The sequence below is a fragment of the Mustela lutreola genome, chromosome 14, assembly GCF_030435805.1.
Source record: "Mustela lutreola isolate mMusLut2 chromosome 14, mMusLut2.pri, whole genome shotgun sequence".
Taxonomy (NCBI): domain Eukaryota; kingdom Metazoa; phylum Chordata; class Mammalia; order Carnivora; family Mustelidae; genus Mustela; species Mustela lutreola.
In genome coordinates, this window is record NC_081303.1 from 74,019,911 (window position 1) to 74,043,402 (window position 23,492).

Here is a 23,492-nt window from a genome sequence, read left to right on the forward strand (position 1 = left end):
TGGGAGAGGGAGCAGTAGGTCTGGACACACTGTCCAAGGGATCTTTATTTTAATATTTTATTTATTTGACAGAGAGAGACAGCGAGAGAGGGAATATAAGCAGGGGGAGTGAGAGACGGAGAAGCAGGCTTCCTGCCAAGCAGGGAGCCGATACGGGGCTCTCGATCATGACCTGAGCCGAAGGCAGACCCTCAACAACTGAGCCCCCCGGCGCCCCTACAAGGGAGCTTTTAGCGGGAGAGAAGCCGAGTGATGCTGCGGGAACCTCAGACGCTGGGACAGGCAGGCAGGTGAGCGAGTGCGCAGCCAGACGGAGCAGCACAGGTGTTGCTGGATGGAAAGGTCACCAAGGTCAAAGGCTGCACGGAGGTCACGCAGGGCGAGCCGGGACGGAGGCTGTGCTGTCACAAATGGTGAGAATCTCCGGAAGCCTCCGGTCGCCACTGTGTAGTGCCTCACGCCTCACGCTGCCAGCTGTGGGGGTGGCCTGAGATGCACGCGCCCCCCCCCCCCCAGGGTCGCTCACATTCTTAGGTTTGGCACCTCCCGAGTGAGGCAGACAGTGAGCACCAGGGAAATCCCGGGGAGGAATGACCACCGGGACTGGGGCCAGCTGGGAAGATCGCGTGGAGGCATCTAAATTGTACCTCAGAGGGGAATGAGGAGAGAGACTGTTTCCAGAGTAATGTTGAGGGGAGGCAGTGAAGGGCAGACAAAGGATGCGCTTCCGGACGCCTCTGGGTGGCCTGGAGGAAGACGTCCGGCGGGCTTGTCCTCGGGCTGGCTGGAGCCGGGAGAAAGCTCGCTGAGGAGACGCCTGCCTGGCAGCGAGGGTTCCATAATGCTTGAAGCAGGAGGGGCTGCCGGTACCTTCCTTCCTTCCGAGAGGTGAGGGATTGCCGCGCGGACAGGGACGCAGGCCGAGTGCAAGTTCCCAGCAGCCCCGTTGTGGCCCAGCGCCCCCCCCCCCCCCCGCAGCCCCACTGCTCTTGGTTGAGAGGTCCCCGGGATGGGAGGGGGCGGCTGGAGCCCCAAGGCGCGTCTGGCAGTTGCTTGAACAGCAGAAGCCGGGCTCAGGCTAACAGTGTGTTCGGTGACCAAGGAAGACGGAGCCATTGCACGGGGCGGGGGCAGAAGACATTCCTAGAGAAGAAGACCTCCTCCAGAAAAGAAGGCACAGAAATCAGGGTCTGGAGGAGAGACTTGCCCACCGTGCTCACTGCAGCGGTGTCTGCCGTAGCCTAGAAACGGCTCAGTGGAGGGTCCTCCGGCGCGAGGGGAGGGGAGAAGCGGCGGGACAGGTGCCCAGGGGAACAGTGCTCCGCCCTGGCGAGGAAGGAGGTCCTCCAACATGCGTGAGCCTTGAGGACGTCACAGGGACTGAAAGAAGCCCGTCACAGAAGGCCAAATACTGTGCGACTCCCCTCACAGGACACACCTCCCGTAGCCAAATTCACAGAGAGGGGACTGGTGGTTGCAGAGCCTGCAGGGGCCCAGCAAGGGGGAGATGGTTGAGGGGCAGAGACCCGGGGCCGCAGGAAGGCAGGCTCTGGCGGCATCACATAGCAAGGGGAGCACACGCAACACTCCGCGGTGGTCCGTGAAGGGGGTAGACCGCCTGTTGTTTGCTTTGAGCTGCATTACAAATAAAAACGTTAAGGAAAAAGGAGAAGCCCCAGAGAAAGAGTCGTGGGAGTGCAGTGGCCAAGTGTGAAGGTGGCAGAGAGGTCAAGGCCCTTTGGGGCTTATGAGTAGCTTCAGAGTCATCGGTGCAGACAGGTGGCCAGAAAGCCAGAGCACAGGGCACCCGAGAGGGCAAGGTTGTCCCCGGGGGAGCCGTGGGTGGGCGGCAAGAAGGAGCCCTGTCTGGGTTTGGGTGCGAACAGGAAAGAGAGCCCGTGGGCGTGGGGGGCGGGGCGAGAGCCCTCCTTCGTTGGGACCCTGCAGGGAACACCCAGCACAGGTGAGGGGAGGAGCTGTAGAGTGCGGGCAGTGCCGGGGTCTTGGTGAGAGGAGCCCCCGGGGGGAGCCCCACACAGGGCTGTTGTGGGACTGGGGAAGGGGATGCCCCGGCTGGGGGTGGCCATAGGGTCTCTCCCTAAATTCAGTCCGCCAAGAGTGGACACCGACCGCAGACATGGGCAACGGGATTGGGGACAGCGGGGACAGCAGCTGCCCAGACAGGGAATGGCGTGCGTGGGCGGCGGATGAGGAAAGGGCTGCAGGGTTGGTTCTGGGTGCGGCCGGCGCGGCAGAAGAGGCGGTTTGCCCGTGGACAGCGCTGGCCCCACGGACCGGAGGCCCTCCGCGGCCGCCCCCTCCATCCCGCCGTCCTCTGCGGCCGCCTTCTGCTCCCAGAAAACAGCGCGAGTCGTGAGCTTTGTCTTTTTAATAAAAAATAAACTGTCTGTGACAAGCGGTCGTCTGGATCCCCAAATAAAGGAAAGGGGAGAGGAGAAGGCTCGGGAGGTCAGCCAGAGTGGAGGGGGGAACGAGGCTCAGACCACCCCGTCCTTCCAGCCACGGCAGGGGCCACAATCTGCCCCGGCTGAAACCAGAAGGAAGCTGGTCAGACCTCCAGAAGGACGTCCCAGGAGCCAGCAGCGCGGCCGGTAAGGAAGCGGGAGGGGCAGCTCCGGGCAGGGACCCGGAACAGCAGAGACTTGGTGTCCATGGTGGCGGCGGCAGCAGCCCCCCGTGGGGTCTCTGGGCAGCGGGCAGCGGCCTGCTGTGTCGTTCGTACCTCCGTGTTTGTTACTACGGGGGCCTGAACAGTCCCAGGTCGCAGGGGCTCCTGGAGCAGCATGTTTCTGGAAGGTCTTGGAATGGCCGGAGATGAAGGACGGGCTCCAGGTCTCGTCTGGTCCGGGCCTGGGACGACCCGGTGGAGAGCCCAGTGCGTGGCGGAGGGACAGCCCACGGGGGTCAGGCCGCTGTGTCCGGCCCGCTGAGGACCACCGGCGGCACAACAGGAAGGCGGTGTTTTGTGCTCCTGCCTGTCCTGGGGCTACACTGCCCCAGGTCCCCCAGGCAGCCCAGCTGGGCATCCCGCCCTACCCTACCCTACATGGCTGCAGCCCTGCCCAGAGCCTACGCCACCTCTGTGCCCGGGGGGTGGTTGTCAGCGTCCACATCGCTGGCAGAGGTCCTGCATCCCTTGGGAGGCTGGAGGTGCTGCTCCCGACTCAGGGGGGCCTTCTCCCCTGGAGGCAGGGTCCCACAGCCCTGCACCTTGCCCCGGGCTCGGAGCGCCCCCAGCGGGGAGGCAAGGAGGAGGAGGAGGGCCCCTGAAAGCACTAAGGCCAGGAGCACAGTGACTGTGAGGAAGTGGGGCCAGTAGGACCGCTGGGCAGCCAGGGCGGCACCAGCCCCAACCCTGGTCAGTGGGGCATCCACACGCTCCCGGGGGATGCCTGCCAGCTCGGGGTCCAGGGCCAGGGGCTGGTCCTGGCTGTGCACCCAGTAGGAGACCACGGGGTGAGAGAAGCTGTTCTCTGTGGCCCAGCACTGGTACAGGCCTCCTACCCCGCCCTGCAGCAGCAGCACCAGGGAGCCGTTGTAGACCGCGGAAGACGCTTCTGGAATCTCAGCTGCACCGTGAGTCCAGCGGTATGAGGCCAAGGCCGAGAGGTGGGGGCAGGGGAGCTCCAGGATGGAGTTGGGCGCAGCCTGGACTTCTTTAACTGGAGATGAAGGAAGCGGATACGGCTAAGCGCAGGGGAGCAGGAGGGCAGGAAAGCTCTACCGACATCTGGACCCTGACCCCCCTCTCCACCTTCCAGTCCGGCCCCCACACTCAAAGCTGAGCCCTCGTCTGTCTCCAGTCTGGACCCCAGACTAACCTTGGTTCATCTGACTCCCACTCTGACACCACAACCGACTTCAGCCCCAGTCCGGAATCCCCGCTTGGAATTCCCATCCGCCCGCCCGAAGCCAGGCCTGAAATCCCTGCCGGGTCAGGTGTTGGGCTCGCAAGCTGGCGGGTCCTGGGGGAACAGCCACCTGAGCCTCCCCCCACCCTCCCCCCGTTCCACACTCACTGATTTGGGGGCGACCCTGGGGCTGGCGGCTCCTGCCCATGGGGCCAGTGGCGCAAGCCCACCCTGGGTTCCCTTGCTCCGTGTCCTGTCTCCAGGACCTCCTGCGAAGGCAGAGAGCAGACCTCAGGCCTTGAAACAGATGGACGCGGGAAGACGACGGAGGGCGAGAGGGTGGTGGGGGTCAGCACAGAGAAGACGCAGGCAAACCCAGGCGGCGGGGGCAGCTCCAAGACCCCTCGCTTCAGCCCACCCCAGGAGGAGCCTCGGCCCCAGGAGGGAGACCCCGGGTGGGACCGTGCCCCACACGCTGGGAAAGAAGGTCCCTGTGGGCCAGCCTCCACTGCCGTCCGGGACCGGCACTCACGGGATGGAGCTGGGCACCAGGCGGCAGGTTCTGGACTCGGGGTCCCAGGCACAGTGGGGGTCCCGGGCCAGGACACAGTCCACGCAGCTCTCATAGATGCTGCAGTTGGCTCGGGGAATCCTCCAGATGCCCCCTGAGAAGCCTGCAAACACTGCACCCTGAAAAAGAGAAGGACAGTGACCTCTGCACCCCCAGTAGGGACCCAGCCACCCCCAGCCCCGCCTCGTCAGAAGGGCCCTTGCCACCTGCTCGGGGGCCAGCAGCAGGTTGCGGACAGGTTCCGGATCGAGGAACAGCTGGATCTCCTCCACCAGATGAGCACCGCTGTCCCCACTCACCACAGCCTTGTGGAGGGCCCCTGTGGCTGTGGAGAGACAGACGGTGGAGACTGTCACCTCCTCCACGGGCCCTCATGCATGGCCTCTGACTCCAGACTCCTCCAAAGAGAACCCAGCACAGCCCATCAGGCTGCTCCCTCCCATGCCGTGGGGCTGACAGGAACTCTGTTAGCAATGGCTTGGAACCCCTTGCCCCTCTGTCTTTCCCTTGCAAGAACCCAACCCACACCCCCATGGACTTGGGGCCAAAGACAGCCACATGCTTCTGCAGAAAGCCCAGCAGCCTCCACCCTCAGCTCCCCTGAGTGTCCCTCCTCCACGGGCCTCAGTGAGGTCACGCTGACCGCGTCGTTAGAAATCGCACCCCCCGGCTGTGGCTGGGGGTCCTCCCTCCCTCCAAATCAATTTCTAATCTCAAAACACACGAGGTCCGTGGCTCATGTGCTACACACGTTGTCTGTCTCCATGCGTCCCACAGGCACCGAGCTTTCGTCGGTCCTGCTCTCTGCTGGAACCCAACAGGCACTGAGCGGAGACAGTGGCTGCGATCAGCGCACCGGTAGCTTTCTTCCACGGAAGCTCAAGGTCATCTACCCCCACCAGGCCTTCAACACACAGGCCTGGCAATCTCGCACGTCCCCCTGCTGACTCTCTCTCCTTCCTTCACACTGACTTGTGAATGTAGCCCTTTCTCCTCACACCTCCCTGCTTCTCCACCCCTGGTCCCCAGCCCCAGACCCCATGTCCTCCTCCTGTACGGAACACCAAACCCTGCCTGCGACAGCCACCTCTGCTCCCTGCCGGACACCTGCCCCCAGCCTGACCTTCTTCTACTTCCCCACCCCGTCCCAGCATGGGGGCTGCCCCCCACCTGCGTCCTGGACTCCAGCTTCCTCCTGGCTCTGCGTCACCTGCCAGTCACCCCTGACCTGCCTGCTCACTTCCTCACCGTTTGCCTCTCTCCTGCAGCCTGAGGACCTTTCCATCTTAAAAAAAAAAGAAGCCTGCTGGCAGGAGCCCCCTCCTTCCTCCAGTCTCCTCTCCCCGCTTCTCTTCACGGCCAACTTCTGAAGGACTGTCCCCCACGCTGGCTACTCCCAGCCACCCGCCACCGGCTCACTTCTTCACGGCTCTAATGGGGCTTCGGGAGACAAACAGCTCCTGGTTCAGCCATCAAAGCCCTCTGTGCTCTGTGTCCATTACCCCCTCCAGACTCAAAGCTCAGACAGGGTGGACACTGGGCTGTCGGGTGGCCCCACCGTATCCTAGAGCCCAGAGGGACACCAGACACATAGCAGGTGTCTGCATTTGCATAATGAGAGCGGGAGTGCACGGAGTCCGCAGCCTGAGTCACAGTCCCCACCTGGTGGCCGCGGGACATCGGGAGACTTTACTCACTGGTGCCCAGGTACAGGACCAGATGGCTGTGCCCGTCGGCACCCTGGGCTGTCTCCACCGCAAGCCTCGTGTACTCCACACCAGACTTCACCAGCAGGGGTGTCCCCACCACCTGCTCGTCCATCAGGAAATGGTCCTTCATGAAGGTCAAGGCTTTGTCGGAGGAGGGGCCCACAGAGCACTAAAAGGGGAAGGAGGAGCCTCAGGTCAGTGCTCTCTGCCCTGCAAGCTCACTGTCGCCTTCCCGCACCCCCACTGGTCCCTCTCTCAAGGCAGTCCTCATCTCAGGACCCTGGGGCTGCTGAATTCCAGGCCCCGCACACAGCACAGCGTGTCACCGGCTCACGGTGCCCCACTCCGTCAGCTGCTGCTGTGCAGATGTCTCTTCCCCTCCACACGCTTCCATTTCCTCATCTGTGATGTGAGGTAAGAACATCTGTGTTTCACTCTGATGCCAGAAGGAGCACGTGCACCTACTCTCACTTCCTCCCCCTACCCCGGAAATGGGGGGACGGGGCAGGGCGAGAACAAAGGCAGACGCAGGGTGAAAGCTGAAGTCAAACCATCAAAGATGGTAAAAGACTGAGCAGGAAAAAAAGGAAAGAATTTTCTTAAGCCAGCCCCGGGGTAGCCAAAAGGGTCTGACTTACAAGGCAGACTCTCTAAAGGTCACGAATGGCAGCAGCCACCTTTGGAAGTGGGGGGTGAGGGTGGGGGGTGCCGTGTCAGGAGGGCAAGCTGAGGTCCCACACATGGGGGGTGGGGGGGCTGGCCCTGCAGGCCTCGGGCCCAGGACTGGAGGCTCCTTCTCTGGAGACCAGAAAGCAGAGAGTCTCTGGACACGGGCAGCAGGCACACGTAGAAAGCAGGGGGAGAAGGCGGGGAGACCAGTGCATGTGGGGGCATGGTCCCCCGGCCCCCCAGGGCCGGCAGCCAGGCCGTCTCCCTCCAAGCACAAGGCTGGAAGAGGGCCCCAGAAAACTGGCTGCAGGTCAGAGGTAAGACCTGTTGATACTGACTCAGAGGACCCCTGAGAATACTGCCTGACCAGGCCACCTTCCGTGGGGCATCAGGGAGCCCCCGCTGGCAGTCATGTCCATGGAAGAGGCTTCTGGAGAGCTTCACGGGCCCTTCTCACGAGAACAGAGAACCCGGGGCCATCAGACCCGTGAGTTAAATCATGAACACAAAGGGAACCAAAACTAACTGATGGAAAAAAAAAAAAGAAAACGAAAAGCTAAATGACCTAGAGGAAACAGACCCTCTCCCAGCAAAGAACTACTGAAGTGGTCTTATGCCCCCGTGGAGCTCTAATTGGACGGAGTCTCTAGGCCCAGCCTCCAACAAGACGCAGGAGCAACGGCAACTCTGCCACAGAGACCTGGAAGCTCCAAGATCTAGACTGAGAAAAATTCCACAGGACAAGCAAATGGCAAGAGAAAAGAAGACGGTGGAACGTACAGATTAAAAGAGCCTTAAAAGAACAACAAATCCAAGGGGCACCCAGCGGGCTCCATCGGAATGCATGCTGCTCTCCATCCCACGGGGTGAGTTCTAGCCTCACGCGGGTGTACAGATTACTTCAATAAGTAAACTTAAAAAAAAAAAAAAAAAAAGAGGGGCACCTGGGTGGCTCAGTGGGTTAAGCCTCTGCCTTCAGCTCAGGTCATGATCTCAGGGTCCTGGGATCAAGCCCCGCATTGGACTTTCTGCTCAGCGGGAGCCTGCTTCCCTTCCTCTCTCTCTGCCTGCCTCTCTGCCTACTTGTGATCTCTCTCTGTCAAATAAATAAATAAAGTCTTAAAAAAAAAGAAAAAGAAAAAAAACCCAGCTAATCCAAGGTTACATATCTTACTTAGATTTTGATTCAAATAAACTATTTTGGGGCACGTGGGAGACTCAAATGGGTAAGCGTCTGCCTTCAGCTCAGATCAGGATCCCAGTGTCCTGGGATCAAGTCCCCAGTCGGGCTCCCTGCTCAACAAGGTGTGAGCCCCTGTTCATGTATTTTCTCTCTCTCACTCACTCCATCAAATCAATCAATCAATCAAATCCTTAAAAACAAAAGAAAAAAATTTAAAAAAAAAAAAAAAAGAGGAAGCCATGGGATGTCAACCACGAGGACTTCACGGAGAAATACAAAGGAAATGCCCAGAAGACAAGAAGGGAAATTCTAGGATGGCGGCAGTGTGTGTGTGGGGGGGGCAGGTCTGGGCTGCAGCTCATGGGAACCACCTCCAGGAAGGCAAACCCGTTAGAATGCCTAAAGCATCTGTCTTCAGAAGAGATGCAGATCACTGAGGAAGGGTCTGGGGTAGAATGAATGATAAGAGCTTAGAAAACAAAGCAGCGAAAAGACAAAAAGAAAAAGAAAAGAAAAGAAAAAGCAAATTAAGAAAGTAAAAGAAGAAAAAAGAAAGAAAAAGAAGAGAGATAGTTACACACCCCCGGGAAATTTTGAAATTATGCAAAAAGGAAACGTAATCAGGGTCTGCTTCCTGACTCAGCTGTGCATGAGTCCTGATCTAAATACTGATCTAACCAAAATTACTATAAAACTCTGTTGGGAGATGACAGCTGGGTGCACTGGTGTGCTGGTAAAACAGTTCGGGGGTGCGGGGACACGCTGCCCTAATTCCCGCGGGTCTCAGGCCACCGGCGTCATGTCAGCACACATGAGCTTGGAAACAGATGCCCCCAAACGATTCTTGCTGGCTGCTGCAGGCCAGCTCCAGTGCCTACGTGCCTGGGTAGGGGTGAGGGGCACAGGGATATCGTCACCACCCAGAATGGGGATTCGATACATCCTACTGAAACTCAAACATCAAGAAGGAGCAATAACAGTATGTTAGAGATTTGGAGATAAATACAAAAGGTATCAGCTCAGCTAAAAGAGGTTGTCCCTCTACAGGGGGAAAAGTGTAGGACGCTGCATAGGGCTGTTTTTGGTAACAGACCACGTAGATCTGTAAGATTCTGTAAATGCTGTCGGTATTTACAGAACTCAACTCTGATCAAAACACAGAAGTTAAATAAGAAAGGCAGAATCAGATGCCCAGGCAGTTCTTGGCACAGCCAGGGTTCCCTTGATTCCTCCATGATACACCTGGGTACTTGGGGTGCACTTAGCGGCGGGGGGACTTCTCTGTGTGTAGGATGCACGGACAACTGTGGAATGTGGGCCACAGGAGCAGGTGTGTACCTGAGCAGACAGGACTGGGTAACATTTATCAGACACTGATCGTGCCACAATGGGTACTTCCATATGCAGGACATGTGTGTATCAGTAGAGCGGAGGACTGCTGGGTGTGGGGGGTGGTACTCACGCTGCCTGGCCGGGGACTGATCTCGGGGACCCCATAAGTAGTCCAGCGTGATGTCTCTTTGTTCAACTCCTTGTACTTCCCCTCAAAGACACGCTTGATGTCCTTGAGAGCGAAGGCACAGACAGCAGAGCTCCTGGTCCCACCGATCTGCCTGGGGACAGCCAGAGCAGACACAGTCATCTCCTCTGCTCTACCAGCTCCAGGCCTGGCCCACCCCTGTGAGAAAGCCCTGAAGGGCAGGAGTGTGGAGCGCCCAGCTGGCCTACTGCTGTTTACTGCCCCTCCCCCACCACCCCCATGATAGGGGCCAGGAGAGCCCCTCACTCTGGCTCATTTTAGGATTATCCTTAAGGATAATTAGCTGGGGCTCAGGTCTTGGGGCGGCTCCTTCCTGTCTTGCCCAGGCTGGGCTGTACCCATTGGAGGGGCCATGGAACCTGCCCCTGATGATGAAGCCCTGATCCTTTGGGCCTCCTGGATTCCTGGTCCTGGGACAACCAACCAGAGCCTGACTATGAGACTATTTTTATTCCTTCAGCCCTGGTCTGTGAAGACAGGTTTCTCTTGTTCCCTTTAGCCAGATTGTGGCACACCCCACATTCTCAGTTCTGGATGCCACTGATACCAGGCCCTGCTGACAGCAGATACCTTTGGTACCTGACATACGGTCATCAGACACCTAAACACTGTGGGGCCAGATCACAGCAAATCAATGAACTTTTCCCAGCCTCCAAGCAATGACTATTCTTATCTTAGTGACACTGATGGTGTTTCCCTCTTTGCTCTGGACATTGGGAAGCTCAGAGCTAAATTTGTAACCAGCATCCCAACACTGCACCAGCGACAGCCATCTGTGATGTGCTGACCCTGTCCCTGCCTTCTCGTTCTCCTTTTACTCCCATTTCATCGGTTTGACCTTATCTGGTGTCAACGTTCCCCTTCCATAAGCCTCCTATCCTTCTTGGAAGGGGGCAGGTTATAAACCAGAAAGAACCTCTCTGGGCCTAATTTTCCCACCTCCACGAAGGTCATGAGTCAGATTCCTGGGACGTGGTGACGGGTCCATGCCTTCCTAGGTGAAGTGCATGCAGGGGCCGCTCTGGGCCCCACGACACGCGTGCCGCCCCTGCGTCCCCACCGCTCTGCTCACCACTGAGAGCTGAAGGTCGCGTAGACGAGAGGCTCGGCGGAGGCGGCGGCGGGCAGCAGGACAGCGTGGCGGATGACGTTGAAGGGCAGCTGCCCCGGCTGGGAGCACAGCAGCTGGGCCTTCAGGAAGGTGGTCCACTTCTTCTGCAGCAGCTTGTCCCCGCCCACGTCGTTCTAGGGCCGCGGGGGCGGAGTCAGGGCCGCCTCGCCCCCGTCGCCCCGCCCCCGTCCCGCTCCCATTGGGCCGTGAGAGCTAGGCCCCGCCTCCGCCGCGTCCCCAGTGGCTCCCCCGACGGCCGGCCACGCCCCCCGCCCGGGCCGCAGACCTTGCAGACTCTGGCCACCCGCGACGTGTGGAGCTTCTCGAAGAACTCGAACTCGCTGGCCGTCTCCTCGAAGAAGAAGTACACGAAGTGCGTGGAAGGGATGGCGGCCACGAAGGAGGCGTCCGCTGCGGGGCGGGGCGGGGAGGCTTAGGATTGGGAGCCCCCCACGCCCCCCACCCCAGGCGGGTTGTACCGCCCGATGGGACGCCCCACGGCTGGCGGGAGGTGGCGCTGGGGGCGGGAACTGCACCCTCTCCCCTAACACAGAGGACCGCGGGGTTCGGGAACCGCGGCTTTCGGGCCTGGTCTCCGCGCTCAGGGCAAGGCCAGACCTGGGCTGGGGGCTCGGGTCCTTACGCTGCAACCAACGAAGAAAATTGTCGGTCTTGAGGACGGGCTGGGGTCCCAGCGTGCGGATCAGGATGGGCTCGCTGCCCAGGAAGTTGTTCATGGTGCCAGAATAGAGCATCCCATCTAGGGGAGAGGGCAGGAGGCATCCTCGATGGAGGGTGCAGCTTCCTGGGGCGCCCACAGCCCAGCCCAGCTGGTAGACCCCACTGAGCACCCTTGTTAGGGACTCCTGCGGCAGGAAGAGCCTCCCTCCTCGTCCTCCGGCAGGCTGGCCTTGTCCGGCCCTTCCCTGGCTGCTCCCTCGCATGCCCAGCTGAACCCCTTGCCAGAAAGGATCCCTCTTTCCTCCCCAGAAGTGGCGGTGCTTTCTGCTTCCACGCCTTGGTCCCACTCTTCTCCTCCTGGAACATCTTCCCTGTGTGACTACCCCAATTTCCGAGGTCCCACTCAAAAGCCAAAGGCCACCTCCTCCAGGAAGCCAGGGTGGGGAGTCCGCTGTGGTTTGTGGATGGGAGGGTGCAGACAGTGATGTCACTATAATCTATGGACAAGTGGCTGAGCCTCAGGCCTCTTCTCTGCCAAGATCCCTCCCAGGCGCCCCCGCCTGTGTGAACGAACCTCTCTCCACCTCTCCCCCCACCTCCTTTGTGGTTGGGGAGCTGGTGGTTGGGGTGCTGAGTGCCCCTCCAATCTAGTGCTCTGAGGCTCCCGGCTTCCCCTCCCTCTGTCCCCGGCCTTTCAGGAAACTGTCAGCTTCCATATTCCACAGAACGACCCGGGAAAGTCCCTGCCGGGAACCTGATGCTCACCTGTCAAGACAGCCGTGTGCTTATGGGCAGGGTCAAAAGGGCTCTGGCCTTTCCCCTCCACAACCTTGTCCTCGGAGATGGGCAACAGGTAGGAATCTCGGAGTTCCTAAAGGGGGGGAGAGGCTGGGGGCCAGAACGCCAGAGTCTCATGTCTGGGAAATGGGGGGCGTGAGGAAGGGAGAGGGATGTGGAGGGGAACTGGGGCCAAGAAGCTCACGAGGGTCCCGCATCCAGAAGAGCAGGGTTTTCCAGAGCTAGAGAGGGTGGGGAGGGGCGGGGGCAGGGTGTAGGTGTGAGTAGGGATGCTCGGGTCTGGGCGCTGGTGCCCCGTAACTCACAATGAAGGTACAAGCAGGGCTGAAGGCAAAGGTGCCGCAGGTGTACAGGTGGGTGGCGTTGAAAGAGACCAAGACGCGGATAAAGTTGAAGCACTGTGTCTGGGGAGACAGAGAATCCGGGTGTCTGGCCACTTGCCCCACACGCTTGGGCCACGGGCTGCCCCCCCACTTCCTGGTGGGGAGAGGGCCCAGAATTGCTGGGGGGGGGGGTCCCTGGACATCTTCACAGAACGTGATACAGGCGATCGCCTAGGAAAGAAGCCTCCTCCACTGCCGGCCCAACCAGGTGCCATCCAGTGATGGTCTGGGGACTGGGGGTTCCCCACCCAGTGTCCCTACACCCCTACCTCCACTCACCTCATTGCTCTTCTTCTTAAAGGCGCATTCACTCTTTTTCCGGTCACTGGCCGGCCAGGGGATCTGCAGCGGTAGGGGTCGGGAGGGAGAGGGCAGTGAGGTCTGCTCGAGCTTTGACCCGCTGTCCTCTCCTCGGGTCTGCTTTAAAGCCACCAGCATGCACAGTGGTCAATGCACACTGATGAGCTGTAATAACACCAGCCCTTGACCCTGGCTATTGCCCAAAGGATACCGGTGTTCAGGAGGGTGCGGCTCTACGGGAGAACCCAGCCTGTGGAATGAGACCCAAGTTTGAATCCAGGCTCAGCCACCCCCTGGGTGAGGGGTCCTAGGCCATTGCACAGGCTTCCGGAGGGCACAACCAGTGTCATATGGAAAGTACCCAGTACCCGGCGGGCTAGGCAGAGCGGCAGTCGACAAACCACACGTTTCCTGGGGAACTTGTTTAAAATGTCAGTTCCTGGCTCACAGCTCAGAGAATCTGCATTTTCAGCCAGTATCCCGTATGCACAGGTGGCCCAGAGACCACACCCTGAGAGACACAGCGAGGGAGATGAGGGACCCTCGGCCCCATCCCTCCTCCCTCCCCCCTGTCCTCCTCACAGTGTCCCCAGCAGGAGGGTGACTATGATTTGACACGGAAGCTTCGGGGATTTCTGCCGGCAGGTGGACATCGTACTGTTGATCTAACTCCAGTCCACGCTTCCTTCAGTGTCAATGATTTCCATATCATCCATTTTAGCAATTAATGTTATTCCTCCAGGATGCATGGTACCAGCAAGCAGTGAGGCCACCATGGTGTTTCTTATCTGCTCTGCAGACCAGATACCTGCGTCGGGAATGGCTGATCGCCGCGGGTTAGAGTGGACAGCGCTTGCGCAGTGAGTCGTGCGTGGGCAGTCCAGGCCCCCGGCAGCTGCCCGCCCCCCCACGCACCGGCCCGCACCCTTCATCCCCGGCCTCCTCACCATGTTCTTCAGCTTGGGCATCCCTGGGTCCTGGATATCCAAGGCCAGAATGGCCTCTCGAGCCCCCACATAGAGAGTGCCTCCGTCATCGCTCAGGAGCAGGGTGTCGAAATCCTGGAGGCCCTTCTGGTGGAAGAGGCTGAGCGCCCTGGGTCCCTCCCCTGTTGGGAAGTGATGAGAAGGGGTGAGTGATGAGGGAGGGCTGGGCAGGCAGATGATTCCTGAGGTCACGGTGGGGGGTGGTGAGGAGAAGGGTTGGCAGAGTGTGCTCCCCTGGCCTTGGAAGCTGGACCCACTCTCCATCAGCGGCTCCCCTTCCCCCCGCTGCCCGTAGCATAGGAGGTCTGTGTTGAGCCCATAGGAGAGACAAGAGGCTGCCAGAGACAGGCTAATGACAACCTGGGACTGGGGGAAGGTGGCCTGCACCCAAGAGATAGACAAAGGGACGGGAAATCGAGCAAGGCACATGGACATTGTTCCAGGCCTGCGGGGCGCTGGGGGCAGGGGAAGGATGCCCTGATCCTCCCCAGGGAGGAGCAGGGGGAGCAGAAGGCAGAGGGACAGACAAGAAGATACTATGAGCCACATGGGACGGTGTGTCGGGGTAGCTGTGGGCTGTAGGGTCACACTTGCCGACCCCCCTTCCTCTCCTCTAGCAGGAAGCTTCAGCCACTAGAATCACAGCCAGAGGCTGAGCGGAGGGGACCATCGGTCTTCAGAGGCCCCTGTTGGCATGGCTGGATGTCTCCGGGGTGGGGGAGGCGAGCTGGTTCCAGGAAGGACACGCCAGCAACAGGGACAAGCTCCTCCATCCCCTCACGGGCGCATTGGCACCTTGGCCCTCGGTGGAGGACCATCTCACTAAGACTTACTTCTGGAAGCTCTGACAATCTCAGGACCAAAAGGAGAGGCTAGCAAGGTGCTGGAGGCCTCCCCCAGAGCTCACAGAACCGAACCCCCTTCGCACAGCTCGTTGCTGACATGCCTTCCCACTCGAGCCTGCGAGCCCCCTGAGCACGGACGAGTGTTGCCTCCTTTGGTAACCCTAGCACCCACACCTCCTGCAGGACCATGTCCTTCCCGGACCTCTCCCTGGAAGTAGGAGAAACATGGGCCCCTACAGCCTCAGCAAGAAACCAGCCGACAGGCGTGCCTGGCGGGGCTCAGTAGGTTAAGCATCTGCCTTCAGCTCAGGTCATGGTCTCAGGGGTGTGGGCGCTCTGCTCAGTGGGGCGCCTGCTTCCCCCTCCCCCTCTGTCTGCCTCTCTGCCTGCTTGTGATCTCTCTCTCTGTGTAAAATAAATAAAATCTGAAGAAGGAAAGAAAGAAACCAGCCGGTAGCGTCCCAGGGTTTGGACCCCAGCAGGCCACCCTGATTCTCTTATTCCTGGGGCCCATGGCACCGGACACGACACGGTCCGGCACGGTCCGTGTGGTTGTCATGTGCCTGCCATGTCCTGGGCCGCCGGGTCCACGGATAACCTCCTAGCACGGGCCTTGGTTTGGGGTGTGTATGAGAGCAGTTAGGGTCTGCAGTGCCCAGCTTGAGGAAGCCACCACCTCTGAGAAGCGCCCCGGTCCCTCCTGTCCCTCAGTCTTTCGCCACACGGTTTCTTCACTCCTTCCTCAGTGTCTGGCGCTGCGAGACCACAATCTCCAACCCCCGGCCCCGACCCTTGCGTCCCCCTCTCCCTCGGTCTCTGTCCTCCTCTGGCCCTCCCGTTTAGCCCCACCGGCCCTCAGACCCTTACCTGCGCGGTAGGTGATCCTGGGCATGGGCTCCTGCCCTCCGCCCCCTGCAGTCAGCGGGAGCGGCACCGCCAGGAGCAGCTGGGAGAGGAGAAGGCCCAGGAGGCTCCAGGGGTCCCGGCCCGGGGCTGGGAGGGCCATGCTCAGTGGGAGGCTGTCACCAGATGGCTCTGGGGAAACAGGCGTTGGGTACTCTCAGCGTGAGCCCTCCTCACCACATCCCCCCCCGGGGACCAATGGGAGAGCCCCAGGCAGCAGAAGTGGGGGTGGGGGTGGGGGTGCCGGGGAGGGGACAGCTTCCTTTGCAGGGTGCCCGCAGAGTCTCACTTCCATCACCCGCAGGCGCCTGCCCGCTGCCTCGCACTGCCCTCCGGGTCCGAGTCCCGCCGTCAGGCCGTCGCCCTGACCTCCGGCCACCCCGGGCCCTGGCCCCGCTCTGTCTTTGCTCTCCTCACTCTCAGGAAGTCCCTCTTGCTGTCTCCTCCTTTCCTTCCCTTCCCCAGAGTCCAGACCCCAAAGCCCTTCCTGGCCCCCGGAAGGGGAGGTTCTGGAGAGCAGATTCCCCCACTTAACGCAGAGGTGAGCCGGCCGGCCTCTCCCCGCACTTTCAGACCAGCGCGCACCCTGGGGCTGCGCCTTGTCCGCTGGCCTCGGACGACCCGGGCAGGCCTGCTCCGACCGTTCCCCTCGGCTCAGCCAGGCGCTGGCCTGCGGCTGTTTGATGCCCAGACCTACCTGGCCCCCTCCCTGCAGGGCGGCGATGAGGAGCCCAGCAGCCTCCCGGCGCTGCCCGAGCGTCCACAGCTGACCCTCTCCCTGGAGTCTGTCTCCCCGGGTCGCTGCATCTGTGTCCCCAGGATGGTCTACCCCCAGCCACCTGCCCCTTCCTGCATACCCTTGAGCTAGCCACAGCGCAGAAACCCTGGTGGCCGGACTCTGGGGTGGAGGGGGTCCCCAGGCCCCGGAGGCAGGGGACAGAGGCCTTAGCCCGGCTGGGCCGGGAGCGTGGCCCTCCGGGTGCCCATAGTGCCAGAGCCAGCCCTGGGAGTTCTGGAAAACCAGAATTTCCACCTCTCGAGTCCTGACAGATCCCTGGCTTGGGCTTGGGCGGAAGTGGGGGGGTGTGGCAGTCAAAGAAAGGAGACTCGCCTCTGTCTCCCCTCCTCTCTCCCTGTCCGTCCAGAAAGCTGAAAAGGCCAGAAGGTTTCTGGGTCACGTCAGCCACCCCTCTACCCTCTGTCATGCCACATCCCGTCTGACCAGACCAGGAATGACTACTCTTGCTCGAGCCCTCGCAGCTGGGAGCCATGACCCGGGCTTCGCTGTTCCTCTTTCGGCTTGCCCACAAGATGAGGTCTCCTCCTGGCTGGGGGCCTGGACGGGCCTGCAGCTGGCTGACCCCCAGACCCCCACTTCCAGCTGAGCCTCCGGCTCTTACCCGCAGCTGTGCCGACCCAGTCCCTCTGCAGCCCGGTCTCCGTCCCCTTCGGGGCAGCACAGGCTGGGTGGCCCAGAGCATGTCCCGTCTGCGGTCACACCTCTGGGACACACTGCTGGGGCACCCAACCCCCCCCCCCCATAGCTCACCTGCCCCTGGAGGCCCCCGGGGGAGCCTCATAACGCAGAGTTAATGACACATCTCGCACTGAGGGCTCACAGCCTATGAAGTGGGGAGTTTCCGGCCTGCTCAGCCGGAGGCTGGCTGGCTGCTGGGTTAAGAGCATGGCCATCCCTGGGCTGACCTGACTCCAACCGCGACCCAACTCCTTCTCAGATGCCCATTCCTCGGGCGGGGAGTCCTTCCTGTCCTGCCAGCCCTCTGGCCACGACGCAGCCCAGGTCACTCCCTAGAATTTCCTCTTGGGCACCCCAGCACTCTTTCCTCATCCCTCTGCTCCCATTTCTCTTCCGTTCTCCTCGGGGCTGGTCTCAGCAAGACCCCTCCAGACAACTGTCACAGGGGTTGGTGGCCAGGTCCTTGGGAGAAGCCGGGGAAGGGGCGGCAAGCCGCTAGAGAAAGTCTTTCAGATTCCCAGAACCCTGGAAAAGTCCCACCTGGACCCCACCTTCTGCGCCTCCCCACCTCCCAGCCCAGATTGGGACCTGCCCTGGCCCTGGGCCTCTCTGCTCCAGCAGATTTGGCTTATCTGGGTCACAGGGAGGAGTTCTGGTGGGGGGAGGTGGGTGGGGGAGGCGGGGGAAGGAGCCCTGCTCCTGCCTCTGGAAGTGTTTGATTCAACAGCTGGGTTTAGCTCCTCCTTCCCCAGGGACCCAGGAATTTTCCTTCTGGCCCCAGGCATCTTCCCCAGCGCCTCCAGCCAACACGAATAGTTTGAGATGGAGCTCTGGTCTGCCAAGAACTTCTGCAGCTGGCTACCATGGTAGTCCCATTTCCCAGGTGAGGCTAGTGAGGCTCAGGGAGGCTCCCCAGGGAGAAGCCAAGTTAGAGTCAGATCTGAAATCCTAGGCCACCCGGTGGCTGGGGAGCACTTACTCCCGCTGTCCTCCCTTAGCTCGGAGCCACTTGGGCGGGGAAGACAGCTGGGAGGGTGTGTGCTGCTGGCTCGGGCTCTCCTGGCTGAGAGTGCGTCTCTCAGGGGACTCCCAGTGCAAGAGGGAACGGAAACCTTGGCAGGCAGGAGCCCCACACCCAGGAGGGCCATCGAGGTCGCAGAAAGACCCAGACCGGAGGAAGGGCACTGCACCCCGCCCCGCCCCTGCCTCTCCTGCATGGGAGGCCCTGGAGTCAGACTCCGCAGTCCACACCGCCGCCCGCTGTAGCTGGGGAGCCCGCCGCCGGCTGGGGTCAGGGGCACGTGACCTGGGCAGCCGCAGGAGCCCGCATTCTGAAGGGCCCCCGTGCGCCGGGTCTGTGGCTCTCCAGCGGCCTCCTGAAGGCGGCTGATGGTTTCTGATGGGGACCCCCTCACATCTCCCTCTGCACCAGGCGGGCAGACAACGTAGCAAGTCCTGCCCACAGCCTCCAGCCCCCTGCTGGCAGGGCCCCACCTCCCTCCTGCCTGTCCCAATGAAGAAACCAGGGCCCAGCAGGGGAGGTCTTGGGAGGGTTGTGCAGGTGGGGGGTGGCAAGAAGGGGTCAGGGGTTCGGGGACAAGGTCTGAGGGGCCGTGATGTTGCATAGCCCCAATGTGGCGGTCCTCCGGCTCCTCTCTCCCCAGCCTGGGCACCCCCCAGTAGCAGCAATGCCGAGTTCAGCCATGTCCCCCACCCCAGGGTCCACCTCCTCTGGGGGCTCCTCCCCCACGGCCCCTCGGTCACATCAAACAGCAGACCCTTTCTGCCAAGCTTTCTGGCCCAGGGTGGAGATCTAGCTGTGGGGGTTAGAGGTGGGAGGGGAGATGGAGGTGTCATTCTGCACCCCACCCTGTGCTCACCCCCTGCACCCCTACCTTGTGCTCACCTCTGCACCCCTACTCCATGCTCCCTCCCCCTACACCCCTACCCTGTGTTCATCCCCTTGGACCCCTATCCTGTACTCCCCTTCCCTGGACCCCTACCCCATGTTCACCTCCCCGGCATCCTGACCCCATGGTCATCCCTCGTACCCCTACCTTCTGTTCACCCCCTGCACCTCTACCCCATACTCACCCCTGTATACGCCTACCCTGTGCTCACCCCCCGCACCCCTACCCTGTGCTCACCCCCCTGCACCCCTACCCTGTGCTCACCTGCTCCTACCCTGTGCTCACCCCCCCGCACCCCTACCCTGTGTTCACCCCCCCGCACCCCTACCCTGTGCTCACCTGCTCCTACCCTGTGCTCACCCCCCGCACCCCTACCCTGTGCTCACCCCCCCCCGCACCCCTACCCTGTGCTCACGCTTTGCACTCCTACCCCATGTTCGCCCTCCTCCCCTCCCCATCCTGTGCTCACCAGAGAACTCTGGGGCACTTTGTCTCCTCAGTGCCCCAGGGCACATGGATACCTCACTGAGAGGGGCTCCAGGAGTGGGGAGAAAGACTTTGCCAATGACCCAGCAGATCCCACGCCCCCTAGCCCCTCTCCCTTCCAGCCTCAGGGGCAGCCCCAGAAGAGCCCAGTCGTGGGGAACACCAGCCTCCTGGCTCCCCTTCCTGCACCCCACCTGCCCTGCCCCTTGTTGCTCTCTTTTTATGATCACAGCCAAGTCAAGTCAACTTATGCGGAGCAGCCTACTGTGTGTCAGGCACTAGGGATGCTCCCGGCTTCCACTCCCCCAGCCTCCCCGCCTCTTCCCGCCCACACTGTCTCTCAGCCTTCCTGCCACCCGCCCAGCCCGACCTCCCTAAGCCTTTCGCCGGGGCCTCCTAGGCTTCTTCCTCCAATCTGACTGTGCTGGAAGGCTGAGCAGAGTAGCACACACAATGGCCCGACCCCTCCGTCTGCCCCCTCCTCAGGGCAGAGGCAGCATCAGACAATGGCCCGCCCCCTCCCTTCAGTTCTCCCGCTTCCTTACCTGGAGCTCCGGGATGCACCGTGCTTCCCTCCCCCCAACGCTGGGCAGTTCCTGTCTCCCAGTGCCTCGGTCCCTGCCACGCCCCCGCCCCCCATCCTCAACCCCATCCCGCCTCACTGGTCCTCAGTCACCATGGCGACCGCATCTCTAAGTGGGAGGGACTAGAATCTCCCCATATTCTTCCTCCTCCTACTCGTGTCCCCCTGCGCCCCACCTTCTGCGGCTCACGGATCCACATGTGTGGGGGAGGCGGGGATCCAGCTGTGGGGGGTAGGCAGGAGGGAACACTAGCCCCTGGGGGGCCTTGCTCAGCTCTTTCTCCCCCATCCAGCAGGCATCACCTCACAGATGTCCCCCAGCTGGGTTCAGGGGTCATATGGTGCTAAATTCTTTCCTGGGGTCCGTTTCTCTGGGTTTCGCTCTTCCCTGGGAACTGCGTCTATGTAGGAGGGGTCCCAGCCAGCTGCCAGCCAGCCTGACCCCATGCAGACTGAGATTGCCAAGGAGGAGGCAAGTGAACCCACAGATGTCCGGGCAGATTAACTGAGAGGCTGGGTCTCAGAAGCCCTCTTCTGTTCTTAGTATCCCGAGTCCCCCGGGAAGGGGTCCACCACCACGCTCAGGCTGGTGCCACGGCCTTCTTTGGCTAGCCCCCTGAGACCTGTCAGGGGGAGAAGGGCGCTGCTATAAGAGGGCGGAGAGCAGACTCCTGCAGAAGGGGCTTTCTAAGGTCTAGACCAGACGCAGATAAAACAGAGACAAGCCTGCGCTGGAGTCTCACCCCTCTGAAGGGGCAAACCGGGTTCCGGCTGGGAGCTTTGAACCTGGGCCTGTGTCCTCTCCTGGCCCCGGAACTGAGCACCCCGGACCCCTCCCTGCTCTCCCGTCCCCCCCCGGACCTCAGCTTCCTCACTGGTAACAGGAGCAGTTGACAACGCTCCTTCCAGGCTGGCCTCTCTGGGCCTAGGGGAGGACTGTAAAGCAGGGACCAGGGGGCCAGGGAGCCGGAGCCCTGGGTCCCAGGCTGGGCTGCCTCAGACTGGCTGTGCAACCCTGGGCAGCCTGCTTGCTCTCTCTGATTCACAGAGGTAAGATAATGGCTTTCCAGCCTACCTGGGAGCAGTTTGGCCCATTTCTAGACTTCATAGTGTTTCTAAGAAGAAGGAAGTGAGTGTGCTGCTGCCAGCCCCAGACCGGGCTTTCAGAGACCGAGTCTGATTCCCACTTGGGTCTGGGCTCGGGTGGCCAGTGAGCATTTCCGTCTGGGGAGGGGCCGCTTGGGCAGGGCTTGTGCTGAAAGCAGCAATGGACTCCGAGCCAAGCTCCATCACTGACCCCCACGGTCCCTTTCCCCCTGCTGGCGGCCCCTTGGCCTTGGGGCCTCAGAGAGTGCCCGCTTGTCCAGGCTCTTCTGCCCCTGGATGGGGGCGCATGGGAGCGGTGGGGGGAGGCGTGACTGGAAATCAAGGTGGCAGGGTCGGAGGCAGCTGAGCTCGTGGCGCAAGAGGAAGGAAGAGGTCAGGACTTCCCGCCTGCGAGTGTCCCTGGGTCTTCCCCCCACCTCCTTCCCCTCTAGGGGAACTGGGTGCCATTCCTGGAACAGAAGCATAAGGACCACATTTCTGAACTACTCCAAGGAAGCACAGTGGAGGGAGGCTGCCAGCTTCCCCTGCCTTACTTCACCCCTACGCAGGTGGGCTTCGGGGAGCCTCTCCTGGCCTTGAATCAGAACTCCAGGAAGGAGCCAGGCTGTCCCGGTGACGCGGTGGGGATGTAGTCTCGGGCTGTGGTTGGAACTGTGCTGGACACCCAGTGCCCTGTGTCCTCTCTTCCAGGCCGAGAAGGAGGGAGAAGCTCTCTGCAGCCTAATCCCCATCTCTCCTGCTAATGTATGCACCATTCCATTTCCTCTGGCTTGCCCAGCCTCAGTTTCCCCACCTGTGGGAAGATGGGGGTGCCAGGGTCCCACATCTTTAGTTGCAGGAGGGACAAGTGGCTGATGGAGTTTATCCCAGGAGGGTCCCAGGAAAGTGAGATGGGGGAGGGGAGGGTGAGGAGACACAGGGCTGCTTCCCCCCCAGGCTCTGCCCCTCAAGACCCCCGGAGCTGCCCTACCCCCAGCCTGAGGCCGGAGGACCCCCTGGAAGGACCCCCTATGTTATTCACTGAAGTTGGCACAGATACTTGGTGCCCAGAGTCCTAGGAAACTGGCATCCCACCTTCCCATGCCCTCCCCCGGGGACCACGGTCCCCCTGCCCCACCACTTTCAGCCTTACCCCCAGCCCAGCAGTGGAGACCCTAACCCCAGCGTCCAAGACTTCCAGCAGAGTCTGTATGGGGCAGGGGCGGAGCAGAGGCGGGCATGGCAGGGGGAGGGGGTGGGGGCCCTGCCAGCCCCCTCCGGTGCCCCAGTTCCCAGGCAGCTCTTAAAGGGACCAAGACAAATTAGCTAGGGACAGCGTCAGGGGGCAGCAGTGGAGGAAAGTGGGTGGTGAGAAGATTAGATTTGCAGGGGGGAGGGCAGGAGGGCCAGACTGGGGGCCTGGGGGCCTGACGTCCCCTCTCTTGCTCCTGAAGCCCTCAGACTCATCAGTTGAACCTTTCCCTCGTGCGTGGGACCCCCATGTTGGCCACCGGCTTCGGATCCTGGCTCCCATTCCCCTTGGCCCCTGCCCACTTCCTCCCCTCCCCCATATTCGCGCCGCCTCGGTCTCCGGCCAGAGCTGCCAGCTGGCACTGACTGGTACTAAGCACGGAGAACCAGCTCAAGGATTGTGAGGGCCTGCAGCCTGGCCCCAGAGGGGGAGGGGAGGACAGTCCCCCCCCCCCCCGCAGGGTCACTGCAGGGGCCGGGGCCAGGGAGCACCTTCCCCTCCGATCCCTCTCCAGCCGTGCTCCTGGGCGGCAGGATAAGGGCCTAGTGGCGCTGGGGCTGCAGGGAGGCAGGGTCCGGCTCAGCCCCTCCCAGTGCTGGCCTGCGAGCTGGTGAGGGCGGGGGGCACGGAAAAGGCAGAGAGGCCCGAGTGGGTTACTTGTGGCCACAGAGGGGCCCGGGCAGCTGAGGGCAACAGGCAGATGAGGGGAGGACAAAGATATGAAGGCGGAAAGACCTCAGCCAGGGAGCCCACAGGAAGCGTGGGCTCTCCTCTCTCGGGCTCAAACCCGCGGGCTCCCCAGTGCCCACAGTGCCAACGTGAAGTCCCCGTGGAGTCCCGGCGGGTTCCGGAAGGCTGGACTCCAGACCTCCCGGACCCAGCGTTTCCTTGAGTTTCAGTTTCCACCTGCAGTGGGCCTTCCTCTCATGTCCACCAGATAGAGTGTCTCTCTCTGTTTTTTAAGATTTTATTTATTTATTTGAGAGAGAGCACAAGGCGTGGGAGAGAAGCAGAGGGAGAGGGAGAAGCAGGCTCCCCGCTGAGCAGGGAACCCGATGCGGGGCTCGATCCCAGAACCCCGAGGTCACGACCCGAGTTGAAGGCAGAGGCTTACTGACTGAGCCCCCAGGTGCCCCCAGAACAACTT

General features: G+C 61.4%; 1 protein-coding gene across 4 annotated transcripts; it reads right to left on the reverse strand.

The window, feature by feature from the left end:
* Window positions 1–2,374: 2,374 nt before the first annotated feature.
* On the reverse strand, window positions 2,375–22,264 carry SEMA4A (semaphorin 4A). 4 transcript variants are annotated; one of them, XM_059146987.1, is made up of 15 exons: window positions 22,247–22,264; window positions 15,516–15,683; window positions 13,765–13,925; window positions 12,797–12,859; window positions 12,440–12,538; window positions 12,102–12,207; window positions 11,299–11,415; window positions 10,942–11,066; window positions 10,617–10,789; window positions 9,467–9,617; window positions 6,141–6,321; window positions 4,650–4,768; window positions 4,405–4,562; window positions 4,041–4,141; window positions 2,375–3,683 (listed from the first exon to the last, which is right to left on the reverse strand). In XM_059146987.1, the coding sequence occupies exons 2-15, from the start codon at window positions 15,652–15,654 to the stop codon at window positions 3,091–3,093; spliced, it is 2,286 nt and encodes a 761-aa protein (XP_059002970.1). In that variant the 5' UTR covers window positions 15,655–15,683; window positions 22,247–22,264; the 3' UTR covers window positions 2,375–3,090. The 4 variants fall into 4 exon arrangements, with proteins under 4 accessions (XP_059002970.1, XP_059002969.1, XP_059002968.1 ...); XM_059146986.1 differs by lacking the exon at window positions 22,247–22,264 and adding an exon at window positions 16,409–16,557; XM_059146985.1 differs by lacking the exon at window positions 22,247–22,264 and adding an exon at window positions 16,249–16,370.
* Between the last annotated feature and the right edge of the window lie 1,228 nt (window positions 22,265–23,492).